At 43.9% G+C, this 19,048-nt stretch overlaps 1 protein-coding gene across 1 annotated transcript in view; it reads left to right on the top strand.

Annotated features, from left to right (window-relative positions):
- Positions 1-19,048, top strand: part of LOC126252344 (diuretic hormone receptor-like) — a 589,551-nt gene that overhangs the window by 495,221 nt on the left and 75,282 nt on the right. The window contains exons 7-8 of the mRNA XM_049953233.1: positions 1,892-1,962; positions 4,968-5,096. Coding sequence (XP_049809190.1) covers positions 1,892-1,962; positions 4,968-5,096 — 200 coding nt within the window. The remainder of the gene's footprint in view (positions 1-1,891; positions 1,963-4,967; positions 5,097-19,048) is intronic.

The following is a 19,048-nucleotide window of genomic DNA, read 5'->3' as shown; positions in this document are numbered from 1 at the left end:
TGAGCATTACTTCCTCATTTGCTTGATCAAGTGAAAGGAAGGGAGGAAGATAGAGTATAGCGTCCGATTGACAACGGGGTCCTTAGAAACGGAACACAAGCTCAGATTACGGAAGGATGGGGAAAGAAATTGTCCTTCCCCTTTTCAAAGGAACCACCCTGTCATTTGTGTTAAGCGATTTAGGGAAATTACGGAGAACCTAAAAGTGGATGACCAGATGCAGATTTGAACCGTCAGCTTCCCGAATGCATCTCCACTGTGCTAACAACAGCTCGGTGATCGAGTAATGGAGGAGTTACAGTATTCATATAATTGTAAATGTTCAATTATGAAATTTCGGGTAGGGACATTAATTTCGTGGTAGAGTGAAAAGGCTAGGAATGTCGCGAAATTAAAACTTCAGTGAAAATCCAGTAAAGTTTTCCGTAGACATGTTGCGCAATGTCTCTGGTTCGCCCGTCCATCGCGTTACGTCGCACTTTGCAGTTCTGAACGCATAGTAGGCAGGTAAAGATGTCTATAAAATACTGTCTCCCGCCAAGTAGGTAAGTCTGTTGAGCTATGTCGCCTGATTTCGTGCAGCCGAAATAATGTAACTGTCTTGTGATACGTTCTTCATGATAATTCTCAGTTGCTCATTGCAAACACAACGAAGATGCTCAGGCGGATTTTCGATGGGAACTTTCGATAGCCATCCATGCATCTCGAACTTATCTTTGATTTTAATCTGTTTGCTTACATGAACCGCTGGCTATGAATGCAGTATTTTGCCATACCAGAGAAGGGAATTGACGAAAATCACTTTTAAGACGAGTGTGTTGGTAAGTTGGTACCACGCTACAACAAAAATGTAAGTCCGTCTGGCAACTATGTAGAGAATCTGCAGCTGCTGGAATGTGTAGGTAAATGCTGCAAAATAAATAAATAAAAATAAAAATTAAAATTAAAAATTAAAAATAAATCCCTCACAGCTTTGTAGAGGTTCGAATACAATAGAACTCATAGCGAACAACTTGACCATTGCTGTTACCCTTTTTGGTTGGGAAAAGTTTAGCTATGCATTATTATACAATTAGGTTCGTAAACTCACTATAAAATGATTTCACCGACAACTGTAATCTTGATCACTTCCAAGTATAACATCAGAAAATGTGGTATTCTCTGTAGCCTTGAGAAGCAGAAAACAAATGAAGGTAAAGGTTTTCCGGCTTAAGGACTTTTGTTTTCACCAAAAGGGACGAAATCTCATTTTGTGAAGCATTCATGGTTGTGGAATACCTTCACTTAAAAGTTACCTAAACGTTATATCGTCAGAAGGCAGGCTTCAATAAGAAGAAGCTGTTTATTACGATTATTGGAGTTTCATACGGTATGAAATTCTCTCGCCAAAATCAACTATTACGAAGACACTTGATTAACAAGAAAATTAATATATTATTTACAACAAGGAATAAACAGAATAGTTCCTTATTGTTAAACGTCATGTGTAAACACAGTATATTGATATGCAATCAGTCGCCGTCGAGACATAAACAGTCTTGGAATGCATATCTGACCTCTTTAAAATGTTACCTCTGTCAGCTGATTTGGAACATTATAACCGAAAAAAACGTCACTGCAATTCGTGATGGTGTAGAAGTTTAATATTATCTAATACGAACCAAACCTAGATGAAATTTTTATAGTTCATAATGTGCTACGATTCTTTGTAAATTGTTTATGTTTCGTATTTTGCACAGTGATCATCTTCGTACAGTTTGATGTCTGTTTTTTCCATAAATCGCTACTACCAGAGACACTACTATCTAAAATTTAGCCATAATTGCCACACAGGTTTCGCTGTACAATGTAATGGGACAATCAAACCTATCAGAACTGTTCTCTTTTCCAGGGGTGCCACTAGTAATCATAACCGCGTGGGGCATCGCGAAAGGTCTCACTGCGGGAACTGGAGACCCCACGGTGAGTATTCGAGGCAGCAGCTGTACTGCTATTTGTGGAACTTCCTAAATATCACTATGGCTTAAGTATTTTATTGCAATGCGATATGAAAACTTTTCAGTTGGGTTTAGTGGCAGACTGTTGCATGACCTACCGAGAAACGTGTCTGAATGATTAGAAGCACTGGCCTCTAGTTAGTAGTCAAATTATTGCCTACCCATAGAAATGTACATTTTCCGTTATTTCCGTAAATCTCCTTAAGTGAATCTTGTAATTATTTCTCCGGAGACTACGACATGGGATCTCTGCCAGTTTAACGGACCGTACAGTTTCGTGCACAGAGTTAATTTGCTACAAGCCGACCTGAATTGTTGAGCGGAATAATGAAATAATCAGGGCCTCCATTAGATAAAACATGTGAGTGCAGAGCAATTTGGACAGCACTGTTATTGCAGGTGTATTTTAGTGCCTATGTTTGATGCAGCTCTACAAGTCTCCGTCAATAAATGTCTGAGATTTCGTTAGTTGCATTTTATTCTACATTTTGGCACTGGCTAGGAGGTAAACCTCGAGAACCTTCACGGTTATGCACACGACATTTAGAGGCCTGCGATGCTACGCGAGCAGACTTTATATCGTGTTAAATTGTCAAACTCAGAGATCATGTACAATTCTACCATTTCTAATGTACCTAATCTTTGGTACCAATTTGTCTACCACTTGTATCCTGATTGGTGCTGTAAACGTTAATGAATAATTCGAAGGCATCGACATTGTAATAATATTCTACAGGTAAAGTAGACAGACACCATTCATGACACTTGACTGAATTATTCAAGACTACACGTTCTGCATACGGGAGTCATCGCTTCCTTACATCCATTGGTTGGGTGGAGGGGAAGGGGAAAGTGAATATTTAAATAATGCACGTATTTTACATACTGGAACTTCTCTGGATGCTGTTTACTGTAAATTTTAGTCACGCCAGTCATAAAATCAAGAGCGCACGGTATTTTTTTTTTTTTGCTACAGCAGATTTTAGTGTTTGTCATAGTATTTACACTGTTACTCCGAATGTCGAACCTTTAAGCAGACAACTTACGTAATACTTGGCCAACAATGACGGAATGATGCTGGTTTTGTGGACACGATTATTGCTGTTCTTAAGCAGAAGAAGTTTTCATGCTTATTGGCTTTCTACATCTTTATTCACAAGCAAATGAAAATTTTCAACAATGTAACTGAGAATGTCCCTTTCTGAAAAAGATATCTGAAAGAAATTAATGAATATTTATACTTAGTTTCACATACAACTATTGCAGATATCTGTTTAACAGAATACTGATTATTTCTTTTGCCGAATTTTTACACTTCACCTGACAATGTCTCTAGCTATGGAACTAGGAGAATACTGGCAAATATTATATCTGGTACACTTCTTTGACTTTATGGTTAAACATGTGGGCTCTTATAAGTCACTCGGTTATTTGCGTTAGCTGGTCCCTAGTGAATAACAGAGCTATTGACAAACTGCATTTTTCGGAGCCAGCCCTGAAGATGATCTTGAACGAAGATTGAAACTGGTAAATGGAATGTGTACTAGGTACTAATTCCTTCGCGGGTAGTAATAAATAATAAATCTCACCATCTACCCAGAGCAGTATGTACGTTTATGTTTGCAATATAGCATTTTAGCTCATTTGATTGCATGCTATACCACAAATCAGCAGCTGGCTTACATGTACGTTACCTATGTACGCTTCAACAATCAGCCAACACTAAAGGCGAGAGTTGTTTTGGCTCCCGACGTAATTTGAAGCTGAAGGATAGATGAAACGAAAAGCGGAACCTCCAATAGAAAACAAATCGGGGAGTACTGTGTTGTCAGTAGAAGAAGCAGTAACAGTAAAATCGGACGGTCAAAAGAGCTCAGTGATTTCGGACGTGGTACAGTCACTGGATGTCAGCTAAGTAACAAATCCATCAGGACACTTTAATCCTTCTGAAGTTGCCCAAGTCGTTGTAAAGAGGAAACGAAAGCGAAAAACCACTGATAAACCAAAACTCATGTACTGGTGGACAGAGACTACTATCGAGAATTGCGGAGTGTGGGTGCAACAAAAAAAAGTGTATATGGAGTTTACATAATGGCATAGAATATTGTAGCAGTTACTCACCAACCACACATTTATGTAGTCAGTATCAAGCGACGCTAGCGGTGGTGGAAACAGCGACCTCACTGAACAGTGAACGACTGGAAAAGACTGATTTGGACTGGACAGTGAATGACTGGCATGGGGATGTTTTACGTCGTTAGGATGTGGTCCCATAATTTACACTTCAGAGGATGCTAAATGCTGTAAGAAATGAAAATAGTTTTCAGCATTGGATACGGAGTACAGTACAGCAACAGTAGAAAGACAATGATTATTTCACCATGACAAAGTACACATGTCACAAAGTAGCATCTGAGGCAATGATTTGTGGACAATGACTTTCTTCAAATGGACTGGCCTGCCCAGACCACAGAGTTCAACATCACTACCATTTCTCGTTTCGGCTTTTCAGGAAGAATGGGCTCGCATTCGTCCACTGCCGTTTAGACACATTATTAAAAGCGTCCCCAGCAGAGTTGAGACCGTGAAAAAGGCGGAAGTTGGACAGAACCATATCAGTGTCCAGTAATAGGTGTCCGGATGGTTTTACCAGATTGCCTAACGGCGCAGATGGATACATAATACAAATCTTTACTACATTGAGAAACTACAGTTGCAGTAAACAGATGTTCGCTGCTGTCATTACATTAACAAACTGTATATACACCTTTTGTTAATTTTTTACGCTACGTATATTTATGTTCAGTATAGCTGGGCCAGGAATGGTGAGCAAGGGGGGGGGGGGAGGGGAATGTGCGGGTGGGAGAGAGAAAAAGAGTAACGGAGGAGGAGAGATGTAAAGAGACGGGGCGAGGGGAGGGGGCGACAGTGGGCGGAGACACGTCCACTCATGGTTTGTCTGTGTGACAGGTGCCGAGCGCCGAACCGCTGCGCCTGCACTGCCCGTGGATGGACGTTGACGCGTACGACTCGATCCACATGGGCCCCATCATGCTCGTGCTGTTCGCGAACCTCGGCTTCCTCGCCAGGATTATGTGGGTGAGTGGCCGCTGCTCCTGCCTCCTCTGACTGACACATTCACATCAACGGGCCCTTACCGTGTCCAAAGAAATGAACACTAAGTTAGAGAGAGACAGAATGTCTCACAAAGGAGTTTACGCTGTTTGAACTTTAATAACTGAGGGGGTATTAATATAAACTGATCCAATTATTTAATAACTGAGGGGGTATTAATATAAACTGATCCAATTATATGGTGCTCTCATGATTAGTTTGGCAAGACTTTAGTTTGTTTACTTTCAGCTGTCGGTAACTACACATAAATAACAAGGTGGCAGGAAACGCGTCCTTGGATCAACGAAAGTGGATTTAAAGTGTTATTGCATATGTGAGGACACGAAAGATGTAAAGGGACGATGGCGGCCAGAGTTGGATACTTTGCTTCCGTCACTTGTGACAACAACGGAATTATGTGACTTCTGTCACCCGTGACAAAAATTAAATTACGTGACTAATTTCAGAGGGATGGAGCTGTGTGTGATCTGAAGAACGGACAGTGTGGCGGCAGGAAAGCAGTAGCTGGTGAAAGAGAGGTGGAAGCAGTGGTACAAGGTTTCACAATATCCCCGAAGACGTCCGTACGGCAAAGCTGCGCGGGAGTCAGGTGTAAGTAAATATTCACCGGCATTTTGAAACAAGCAAAGTGGGAAAGCTACTTTCCCGGGTTGCTTCACGCGGGGAATGACAACAATTAGGAAAGACACCTCGAATTTTGTAAATAGGTTTGCAAAAAAGAACAGTTGACGGATGTCATGATTAGATCTGATGAGTCGACGTTTGAATTGAATGGAACCATCAATTACCGTAACTCAGTGCAAGAGATAAGCCAGATGTTACGAAAGAACGACCTGTTAGTCTTCCTGTGTTGTCAGTGTAATGTCTTCTGTCTGTCAGAAGACTTGTAGTAGTATTCATTTTTTAAGAAACAGTGACAGGTGTAAAGTACCTTACCATGTTGCAGGAACGATCTGTACCGGGTGTTCATTAACTGCACTGCAGTGAAGATTTTTTTTTTATTGCCCAACAAGACGGTGCAGCATCACATTACCATCGTGGCGTGTGGCAATTTCTGGATTGCTGAGAGACGCATAGGCCGATGAGGAGGTGTCGAGTTTTCACCCAGATCTCCCGATCTGACAGCGTTAGACATCTCTCTGTGGGGAACTCTGGAGGACACCGTCAATGCCAGGAAGAAACGAACGCTGTTCGACGTGAGAGAGGCCACTGTGACTGCCTGTGAATCCACTCCAACAGCAACCGTACACATTTGTTTCAATAGGCATCGCAGACGGTATTTGCTCTGATGGAGGGCATTTTGAACGCCTTAATCAGTAAAACGTCATCAGTAATGGCGATGTATGTGAGTTAAAAATTCATAATTTCTGGGTTTTTTTCGTGGGATTTATGAAAGTTCAGCGTTCGCGCTTCCCACGCCCCGGTTCCCGGGTTCGATTCCCGGCGGGGTCAGGGATTTTCGCTGCCTCGTGATGACTGGGTGTTGTGTGATGTCCTTAGGTTAGTTAGGTTTAAGTAGTTCTAAGTTCTAGGGGACTGATGACCATAGCTGTTAAGTCCCATAGTGCTCAGAGCCATTTGAAATTTTTGAAAGTTCTAAAAGTGTAAACCCCTTTGTGGGACACCCTGAATTGTCTGCAACTCCACTATGCCATCAGTATTAAGGTATTTTTGCGTCACTACCATTCTGAATGTGTAAACACAAGGGCGGCAGTAGGTGAGATGTGAGTGACACAGGATTGCTGCCTACCTCCGATGTTACTGAAACTATGTATTGACAAAGCTGTTCTGTCGTTAAAATATAGTAAAGACGGGGATTATTAGATCTACAACAAACTTTATTTCTTGTAACAGAACGACATACACTGAGATAACAAAAGTCTTGGGATAGCGGTACGCGCCGGCCGGAGTGGCCGAGCGGTTCTAGGCGCTGCAGTCTGGTACTGCGCGACCGCTATGGTCGTAGGTTCGAATCCTGCCTCGGGCATGGATGTGTGTGATGTACTTAGTTAGGTTTAAGTAGCTCTACGTTCTAGGGGACTGATGACCTCAAAGTTAAGTCCCATGGTACTCAGAGCCATATGGACCATTTTTTTAAATTTTTTTTATAGCGATATGCAGATATACAGAAGGCAGTAGCATCGCGTACACAAGGTATAAAAGCATAGTGCATTTGGGGAGCTGTCATTTGTACTGAGATGTTTCATGTGAAATGGTTTCCGACGTCATTGTGGTCACACGACGGCAATTAACATTCTTTGAACACGGAATGGTTGTTGGAGCTAGACGCGTGGTACATTCGACTTCGGAAATCTTTAGGAAATTCAATATTCCGAGATCCATAGTGTCAAGAGTGTGCCGAGAATATAAAAGTTCAGGCACCATGGACAACGCAGTGGCCGACGGCCTTCACCTAACGACCGAGAACAGCAGCGCTTACGTAGAGTTCTAGTTGCTAACAGATAAGCAACACTGCGTGAAATAACCGCAGACATCAATGTGGGACGTACGACGATAGTACTCCCTAGGACACTGCGGCAAGATTTGGCGTTAATGGCCTATAGCAGCAGACTACCGATGCTAATGCCTTTGCTAACATGAGGACATGGGTTGCAGTGTCTCTCGTGAACTCGCGACTACGTCGGTTGGACGCCAGACGATTGGAAAACCGTGGCCTGGTCACATGAGTCCCAATGTCAGTTGGTAATAGCTGATGTTAGGGTGGCGCAGACCTCACGAATCCATGGATCAAAGTTGGTAACAGGACACTGTGAAAGCTGGTTGTGGTTCCAAAATGCGCCGTGTCACCAGGCCACAATTGTTCGCGTTTGGTTTGCAGAGTGTTGTGGACAATTCGAGGGAATCATTTGGCAACGCAGATCGCCCGACGTACAGGGTGTTACAAAAAGGTACGGCCAGACTTTCAGGAAACATTCCTCACACACAAATAAAGAAAAGATGTTATTTGAACATGTGTCCGGAAACGCTTAATTTCCATGTTAGAGCCCATTTTAGTTTCGTCAGTATGTACTGTACTTCCTCGATTCACCGCCAGTTGGCCCAATTGAAGGAAGGTAATGTTGACTTCGGTGCTTGTGTTGACATGCGACTCATTGCTCTACAGTACTAGCATCAAGCACATCAGTACGTAGCATCAACAGGTTAGTGTTCATCACGAACGTGGTTTTGCAGTCATTGCAATGTTTACAAATGCGGAGTAGGCAGATGCCCATTTGATATATGGATTAGCAGGGGGCAATAGCCGTGGCGCGGAACGTTTGTATCGAGACAGATTTCCAGAACGAAGGTGTCCCGACAGGAAGACGTTCGAAGCAATTGATCTGCGTCTTAGGGAGCACGGAACATTCCAGCCTATGACTCGCGACTGGGGAAGACCTAGAACGACGAGGACACCTGCAATGGACGAGGCAATTCTTCGTGCAGTTGACGATAACCCTAATGTCAGCGTCAGAGAAGTTGCTGCTGCACAAGGCAACATTGACCACGTCACTGTATGGAGAGTGCTACGGGAGAACCAGTTGTTTCCGTACCATGTACAGCGTGTGCAGGCACTATCAACGGCTGATTGGCCTCCACGGGTACACTTCTACGAATGGTTCATCCAGCAATGTGTCAATCCTCATTTCAGTGCAAATATTCTCTTTACGGATGAGACTTCATTCCAACGTGATCAAATTGTAAATGTTCACAATCAACATGTGTGGGCTGACGAGAATCCGCACGCAATTGTGTCATCACGTCATCAACACAGATTTTCCGTGAACGTGTGAGCAGGCATTGTTGGTGATGTCTTGATTGGGCCCCATGTTCTTCCACCTACGCTCAATGGAGCACGTTATCATGATTTCATACGGGATACTCTACCTGTGCTGCTTGAACATGTGCCTTTACAAGTACGACACAACATGTGATTCGTGCACGATGGAGCTCCTGCACATTTCAGTCGATGTGTTCGTACGCTTCTCATCAACAGATTCGGTGACCGATGGATTGGTAAAGGCGGACTAATTCCATGGCCTCCACGCCCTCCTGACCTCAACCCTCTTGACTTTCATTTATGGGGGCACTTGAAAGCTCTTGTCTACGCAACCCCGGTACCAAATGTAGAGACTCTTCGTGCTCGTATTGTGGACGGCTGTGATACAATACGCCATTCTCCAGGGCTGCATCAGCGCATCAGGGATTCCATGCGACGGAGGTTGGATGCATGTATCCTCGCTAACGGAGGACAGTTTGAACATTTCCTGTAACAAAGTGTTTGAAGTCACGCTGGTACGTTCTGTTGCTGTGTGGTTCCATTCCATGATTGATGTGATTTGAAGGGAAGTAATAAAATGAGCTCTAACATTGAAAGTAAGCGTTTCCGGACACATGTCTAAATAACATATTTTCTTTCTTTGTGTGTGAGCAATGTTTCCTGAAAGTTTGGCCGTAACTCTTTGTAACACCCTGTATATCCTATTGTGTCTCACTGTTTAGAGGCACAAAACGCGTGGGTGTTTTCAGCTCGTTACTAAATGCAAATAAGTAGGAGACCGAGTTGATCGGAGCTGAAGGAGTCCAGGTTGCAATAATATGCGTTACGGCACACTGTTAGAGCGAAGGATTATTATTCAGGAAACACATAGTACAATGAAATGAAATGTCGTGTGACGAGGGCCTCCCGTCGGGTAGACCGTTCGCCTGGTGCAAGTCTTTCGATTTGACGCCACTTAGGCGACTTGCGCGTCGATGGGGATGAAATGACGATGATTAGGACAACACAACACCCAGTCCCTGAGCGGAGAAAATCTCCGACCCAGCCGGTACTCGAACCCGGGCCCTTTGGATTGACAGTCTGTCGCGCTGACCACTCAGCTACCGGGGGCGGACATAGTACAATGAAATTACTTATCTTCAGTAGTTTGTAAGACTGACAGTCTCGCAATATGTAATACCATGAACTAACACAACATATTCTCAGGGACTAAGCCTGATCGGCCCTGCTCAGAGAATCAAAAATGGTTCAAATAGCTCTGAGCACAATGCGACTTAACATCTGTGGTCATCAGTCCCCTAGAACTTAGAACTACTTAAACCAAACTAACCTAAGGACATCACACACATCCATGCCTGAGGCAGGATTCGAACCTGCGACCGTAGCAGTCGCGCGGTTCCGGACTGAGCGCCTAGAACCGCGAGACCACGGCGGCCGGCCCAGAGAATCAATGCAAACATTACAGAACTGCCTGAGGGCCGATTATGAAAGTGCGTCTGCCTAGGTTGAAATCTAGCTAAGAAGTGAACGAGGCACACTCCAGTTCCGTCGAGCTGCACAGCCCGCTAGAGTGCGCTGTGCTAGGCAGACGACGGGCTGTCAACCTTGTGTTGGCGTGGCGTTGTAGTAATATCTGTGGCAATGATGCTACATATCACACTGAATATTTATCACTATTCGTGCTCAGAATCCTACACCGGCAACACTTTGGCAATTATGGACGGCTGTTGAGTCAATGCCGCGCCGAGTTGCTGCACTAAGCCGGGAAAAAGGAGGTCCGATACGATACTGGAAGGTATCCCATGATTTTTGTCACCTGAGTGTGTATCAAAATGTCAGAGATACTCCTCCAAGGATTAAACAGATAGTCTCCACACATAACAGGTATCTGATTCCCCAACCCCTCCCCCCACCCTGGTCGACCTCTTACGGCATGACCAGGTGCTGTTACGGGACGTTTTACAGAACAGTCATGCAACACATGTAAATTCATATAAAATCATTGTAGAGATCCACCCTCAACCTTGATAATTAATTACAACCAGGGAAATGAATTGGTACTAAATGTATGAGTTATTGTCAGTTTATGTCGTAATCGAAAAGAGATTTGCATGCTGGTAATGGAAATAAGATTATGTTTTGGAAGCACGCTGATCAACAATGGTGCAGAGCAAAGCAACAGAATAATCAGGGACCCTGCAGAGTCCTTCTATACTTTTGTGACACCGCATGGAACCGCCTTCCAATGAAGAAGAGTTAGGACATCCTGCAGCGACCGCTTATGCAAATGTTTGTATTAGGTGGAGTGAGGAAGAATTTTTATCGAATGGCACTGTTGTCAGCCGAACCCAGATAAAAGGATTTTAGAACTCCGGAGATCGCTATCTTGCAGGTGAAAAGAGAGCTCGAAGCTAGGTCTTTGAAAACTGTGACGTGCCACCACATATATAGTTCTTACAAACAACGTTAAGGACATAAGACATACGAAAATTGGTTCATCTACATGTTTCCAGAGAGACCAGAAGCAAACACTGCCAGAGGAAGTTGCCTCATTGCCTGGGGAGAGAGACGGGAATAGTGAGGAACAGCTTTTGCACAGGATAATGGTAGGAAAGAAACCATTAGTTAGCCAAATTATACATAGTCAGAGAAAGGATCTCCTACCCTCTGAGGACTAAGAAGATTCGTAGCCCACCCAATCAAACTGAGTGTGTATCGAAAAATGCGACAAAGCGAGGTTTCCTTGTTGGTTGCTCTCATGCAAGAATAATTTCAAAAAATGGCTCTGAGCATTATTGGACTTAACTGCTGAGGTCATCAGTCCCCTAGAACTTAGAACGGCTTCAACCTAACTAACGTAAAGACATCACACACATCCATTCCCGAGGCAGGAGTCGAACTTGCGACCGTAGCGGTCGCGTGGTTCCAGACTGCAGCGCCTAGAAGCGCTCGGCCACCCCGGCCGGCGCAATAACTTCACTTCACTTCTTCTTCTTCTTCTTCTTCTTCTTCTTTTTCTTCTTCTTGCTTGTTAGTCAACTTCAGATCTTGTCACATTACCTCTCATCTTGGAGAACTGCTGCCATTCTGCTGTCTTCTTGAGATTCAGTCACAATTTAATCTGATGCATTTTTGGAGGGAGGGAGGATTTACAAAATTTTTCTGATATCCAACACTTAGACATCTACATCTACATCTCCATTTATACTCCGCAAACCACCCAACGGTGTGTGGCGGACGGCACTTTACGTGCCACTGTCATTACCTCCATTTTCTGTTCCAGTCGCGTATGGTTTGCGGGATAAACGACTGTCTGAAAGCCTCCGTGCGCGCTCGAATCTCTCTAATTGTAAATTCGCGGTCTCCTCGGGGGGAAGCAATATATTCGATACCTCATCCAGAATCGCACCCTCTCGAAACCTGGCGAGCAAGTTACACCGTGATGCAGAGCGCCTCTATTGCAGAGTCTGCCACTTGAGTTTGCTAAACATCACCGTAACGCTATCACGGTTACCAAATAACCCTGTGACGAAACGCGCCGCTCTTCTTTGGATCTTCTCTATCTCCTCCGTCAACCCGATCTGGTACGGATCCCACACTGATGAGCAATACCCAAGTATAAGTCGAACGAGTGTTTTGTAAGCCACCTCCTTTGTTGATGGATTACATTTTCTAAGGACTCTCCCAATTAATCTCAACCTGTTACCCGCCTTACCAACAATTAATTTTATATGATCATTCCACTTCAATTCGTTCCGCACGCATACTCCCGGATATTTTACAGAAGTAACAGCTACCAGTGTTTGTTCCGCTATCACATAATCATACAATAAAGGATCCTTCTTTCTATGTATTCGCAATACATTACATTTGTGTATTTTAAGGGTCAGTTGCCACTCCCTGCACCAAGTGCCTATCCGCTGCAGAACTTCCTGCATTTCGCTACAATTTTTCTAATGCTGCAACTTCTCTGTATACTACAGCATCATCCGCGAAAAGCCGCATGGAACTTCCGACACAATCTACTAGGTCATTTATATACACTCCTGGATATGGAAAAAATAACACATTGACACCGGTGTGTCAGACCAACCATACTTGCTCCGGACACTGCGAGAGGGCTGTACAAGCAATGATCACACGCACGGCACAGCGGACACACCAGGAACCGCGGTGTTGGCCGTCGAATGGCGCTAGCTGCGCAGCATTTGTGCACCGCCGCCGTCAGTGTCAGCCAGTTTGCCGTGGCATACGGAGCTCCATCGCAGTCTTTAACACTGGTAGCATGCCGCGACAGCGTGGACGTGAACCGTATGTGCAGTTGACGGACTTTGAGCGAGGGCGTATAGTGGGCATGCGGGAGGCCGGGTGGACGTACCGCCGAATTGCTCAACACGTGGGGCGTGAGGTCTCCACAGTACATCGATGTTGTCGCCAGTGGTCGGCGGAAGGTGCACGTGCCCGTCGACCTGGGACCGGACCGCAGCGACGCACGGATGCACACCAAGACCGTAGGATCCTACGCAGTGCCGTAGGGGACCGCACCGCCACTTCCCAGCAAATTAGGAACACTGTTGCTCCTGGATTATCGGCGAGGACCATTCGCAACCGTCTCCATGAAGCTGGGCTACGGTCCCGCACACCGTTAGGCCGTCTTCCGCTCACGCCCCAACATCGTGCAGCCCGCCTCCAGTGGTGTCGCGACAGGCGTGAATGGAGGGACGAATGGAGACGTGTCGTCTTCAGCGATGAGAGTCGCTTCTGCCTTGGTGCCAATGATGGTCGTATGCGTGTTTGGCGCCGTTCAGGTGAGCGCCACAATCAGGACTGCATACGACCGAGGCACACAGGGCCAACACCCGGCATCATGGTGTGGGGAGCGATCTCCTACACTGGCCGTACACTACTGGTGATCGTCGAGGGGACACTGAATAGTGCACGGTACATCCAAACCGTCATCGAACCCATCGTTCTACCATTCCTAGACCGGCAAGGGAACTTGCTGTTCCAACAGGACAATGCACGTCCGCATGTATCCCGTGCCACCCAACTTGCTCTAGAAGGTGTAAGTCAACTACCCTGGCCAGCAAGATCTCCGGATCTGTCCCCCATTGAGCATGTTTGGGACTGGATGAAGCGTCGTCTCACGCGGTCTGCACGTCCAGCACGAACGCTGGTCCAACTGAGGCGCCAGGTGGAAATGGCATGGCAAGCCGTTCCACAGGACTACATCCAGCATCTCTACGATCGTCTCCATGGGAGAATAGCAGCCTGCATTGCTGCGAAAGGTGGATATACACTGTACTAGTGCCGACATTGTGCATGCTCTGTTGCCTGTGTCTATGTGCCTGTGGTTCTGTCAGTGTGATCATGTGATGTATCTGACCCCAGGAATGTGTCAATAAAGTTTCCCCTTCCTGGGACAATGAATTCACGGTGTCTTATTTCAATTTCCAGGAGTGTATATTGTGAAAAGCAATGGTCCCATAACACTCCCCTTTGGCACGCCAGAGGTTACTTTAACGTCTGTAGACGTCTCTCCATTGATAACCACATGCTGTGTTCTGTTTGCAAAAAACTCTTCAATCCAGCCACATCTGGTCTGATATTCCGTAGGCTCTTACTTTGTTTACCAGGCGACAGTGCAGAACTGTATCGAACGCCTTCCGGAAGCCAAGGAAAATAGCATCTACCTGGGAGCCTGTATCTAATATTTTCTGGGTCTCATGAACAAATAAAGCGAGTTGGGTCTCACACGATCACTGTTTCCGGAAACCATGTTGATTCCTACAGAGTAGATTCTGGGTTTCCAAAAACGACATGATACTCGAGCAAAAAACATGTTCTAAAATTCTACAACAGATCGACGTCAGAGATATAGGCCTATAGTTTTGCACATACGCTCGATGACCCTTCTTGAAGACTGGGACTACCTGTGCTCTTTTCCAATCATTTGGAACCTTCCGTTCCTCTAGAGACTTGCGGTACACGGCTGTTAGAAGGGGGGCAATTTCTTTCGCGTACTCTGTGTAGAATCGAATTGGTACCCCGTCAGGTCCAGTGGACTTTCCTCTGTTGAGTGATTCCAGTTGCTTTTCTATTCCTTGGACACTTATTTCGATGTCAGCCATTTTTTCGTTTGTGTGAGGATTTAGAGAAGGAACTGCAGTGCGGTCTTCCTCTGTGAAACAGCTTTGGAAAAAGGTATTTAGTATTTCAGCTTTACGCGTGTCATCCTCTGTTTCAATGCCATCATCATCCCGGAGTGTCTGGATATGCTGTTTCGAGCCACTTACTGATGTAACGTAAGACCAGAACTTCCTAGGATTTTCTGTCAAGTCGGTACATAGAATTTTACTTTCGAATTCACTGAACGCTTCACGTATAGCTCTCCTTACGCTAACACAGGAGAGTGTCGCTGGTGTTCCCAGTAACTAAGATTTCAGTACATCAGTTCAAAAATGGTTCAAATGGCTCTGAGCACTATGGGACTTAACATCTTAGGTCATCAGTCCCCTAGAACTTAGAACTACTTAAACCTAACTAACCTAAGGACATCACATAGATCCATGCCCGAGGCGGGATTCGAACCTGCGACCGTAGCAGTCGCGCGGTTCCAGACTGAGCGCCTAGAACCGCGAGACCACCGCGGCTGGCAGTACATCAGTTACTGACAGTTAGAATGTGGTGCGATAGAGCTTCTACTACATGAGATGTAGGAGATTTCAAGTCAAGTTATAATTGTACAATCTCAGAGACTCACTCTGAATATTTGCCTTGCAAAGTCATGTACAGTTTGCTACCAATATAAACAACATACATGACACATTACGTTCAGGAGTTCTAAGTATTACCTTCAGCAGTTCTATCTTGTGCAACCAGTTTGACGAGAATCACTCGGTGCTCGCATAATTTATTCTCAGCTTTCCCCCCTGACTCTCATGTTACATTCATCATATTTATATATCACCGTTTACTATAGTGAAATGTTGGTTAAGAACATGCGCAGGATCCCTTCATTGTGCATGAAGAATTAATTATCAGTAAGATTATATGAGTATTGTGTTTGCCTTAATTGTTCATTATCTAACTTTTGACATGCAAATGAATCCAAGTAATTCGAATAACATTTTGTGACCCTCCGAACGACAAGGTATGTTACACTGAGCAGAATCGTGTGACCTTCTGGTGTGCGGAGGATCATTGTTCTTACCTACTCACCCCTCCCTGGTTGTGCTCTCTCTAGTCTGGCCTACAGCCGCAAGTCTTGTGGGCGTATGTCCTCTTGAATCAGACCGACGTCTGCAGGACAGAATTTGATGAGCCATCCTGGTGGGCGTTTCAATTAATGGAAGTTCCTCAGCCCTTTCGTCCAGCGTTTCCAAAAGCTGTAGGATTGTTGCTGCAATAGTCGCATTTTTTTCTACATATTCATGTTTGACACCAGCTCTGGTACTACTGGGCTCATTACATATTTATCTCCAGGCAGAAAATGGGCAGAGAGTCAGTGCGTCTGCAACGCCTTCTGGTGTGAGGGACCTTGAGTTCAGACGGGCTTCAGTACTAGTCAAAGTAACATTCAATTGTTCCTCAATGACCCTTGCGAATCCCAGTGCATTCCGCAGACAGTGCTTTGTAATGCCCGCCATACTTCTACACCATCCTCCCACTAAGTTCCTCGTGTGGTAACGAATTTCCATGTGGCACCGTGGGGGCAAGAAATTGGCAAGTCTTTGTGATAGCTAACGACTTACGAACTTGGGCTAATTTTCTCTGTGGAGCGTGAAGTGTTTCCGTTTTATCTGTGTAAATCGTATGAGGTAGTTCATGTCTTGCGCCGAATCGCTGGAGTACCATGAGAAAATTATCGGTTGACAAGTCTTTACAGAGTTTGAGGTGCACTGCTCGTGTGGTAGCACATGTAAAAAGAGAGGTACGTGACTTGCGCATTTCTCTTCCTACTTTGATGAATAGTGGTCCAGCAACGTTCAACAAAATATTTGGCAGGCAGAACTCTTTCGAGTGCTGCAGTTTGTTGCCCTCGTGGGTACTTCAGGATCTTACGCCTGATGCAGGAGTATAGGATTCTTTTGATTCCTTGACGAACTCTGAGGATCCAGCATTCATTTTGGAGTTTGGACAGTATAGTTGTATTGGAAGCGATCTCAGAATTCAAACACGATTGTTCTTAGAAGTTTATTCGTCCACATAGCACAAAAGTACATAATGATTACTAGGTTCAGCGAAATTAAATCACCATCTTCAGATCATTTCCTATCAAAAAATATTTTACGGGGCCAAGCCATTTCGTCGACTGTTCGCATTAAATGGCCTACTTCACTTCTACCACGTCATATGAGGCACACTTTTTCAAATGGTAATACTCCTTCTCATGTTGGTTTGGCGTTAAAATTTTCCATAATTGTACCGTTATATACTCGTATATCACTGTTAACACCACATTCTATGAAGGTACTACTTATATTGATATTCATGCGATCTGATATATGGTATTGTATGCTTTGTAATTTTTTTATGTACTGCATTGTTAGTTTTTTTATATATTTTATCTATCACATAATTATATTTGATATTACGCCGGAAGGTGCTGCAGTAGATAAAAACTGAACTCAACACCGTGTATTATAGATAATAACGGTATGTCATGTCCGATGTTTGTGTGGATACGCCTAGTAGCGCTTCTCTCCCTTTTTAAGTTTAAAGGTGGAGTCTGGACCGAAACTTTTATATAATGAGTGAATATTTAACACTTAACATAACCTAGACCATGGCTTGGATAACTGGCTGATTACATTGGGCCATAACCTAGACCTCTGGCTATTCAGCTCATATCAGCTGATCACTGAAGATATACCATTATTATATGACACTCTACACTCGTATGTACTAAAGTCATACAGCACCGTTTTCATATTTTTAAGCTCTGTATATCAAGAATTTGTGAGAGCAACGTTAATACTTAACACTTTATGCATCTGGTAACAATGACTATAGCACTGATGTAAGATACAGTAACAAAATTTTTGTAATAATTTTTTGACGTATATATTTTTAGTCTGAGTATATAACCCTTTTACTTATGTACATTGTATTTCTAAGACATAATGTTATGCTGTAATGTTGTAAAAGACTGCTGGCGTCTGATGGTGCTTCATAACACGATGTGTTAGCCTGACTGCTCCGAAACAGCTTCCTGTCAGATATCGACAAGGACACAACAATAAAACATCTTATAAACGTCTTATGTATTTTAGTTGTAACTACTATGCAAGAATCACATTCTGTTATTGAATGACGAGAGATCGTAATATGGAATGTCGTCTCTATAACATATGTTTACTTTGAATATGAATGCATTTTATGTTGGTTTGGCGCTAGAATTTTCCATAATTGTACCGATATGTACTCGTACATCACAGTTATGTCCAATTGATGTGAACAGTCAACAGAATAGATTGCCCCTGTAAATATTTTTCTGTAGAAATGATCTAAGGATGGCTATTTAATTTCGCTGAAACTAGTAATCATTGTGTATTTTTGTGTGACTGGGACGAATAAACTTCTGTGATCAGAAGAACAACCGTGTTAGCTGGTAAGTTATTTTGCAGTGCTTGTAGTTCACCAGCGAAGGATTCTCGCTGGACTACCCATATCTAAGACATTCTGGCAGTTGATAGTTCAGTAGCTGTAAGCTGCAGTGAAGATATCTCCGTCTGACGAATGTTATGCAAAAAAATGAAGAGTCCTTGCTGTAGTACGAGCGAGCCTCCAGTATGAGCTTAATTTAGATAGGTTCATGAGGCTGGACGATATAGATATTGACAGAACTTTGCTATGGGTTTCCTTCGTTATGTTCTCCTCAGGAGGTAGTCAGTCGACAGTTGGTTAGATGTTCCATAGGTCATTTGGACGATTCTTTTATTGAAATGATGTGAAATGAATCAATTTACAGGATATGTAGGCATGATTAGTGTTAAAATTAATGAACAATTTGTTATTTTTAGTCCTACTCTCACAACTACATTTTTTAACTGGCTACCGGTTTTCTAATGGAAGAGGAGGATCTGACCAAGAGAAGTGATTTTAAACTAGATTTAAAACTTGCTTCCCTATCTGT

The sequence above is a fragment of the Schistocerca nitens genome, chromosome 4, assembly GCF_023898315.1.
Source record: "Schistocerca nitens isolate TAMUIC-IGC-003100 chromosome 4, iqSchNite1.1, whole genome shotgun sequence".
Taxonomy (NCBI): Eukaryota; Metazoa; Arthropoda; class Insecta; order Orthoptera; family Acrididae; genus Schistocerca; species Schistocerca nitens.
This window is presented reverse-complemented; position numbering and strand designations above follow the sequence as displayed.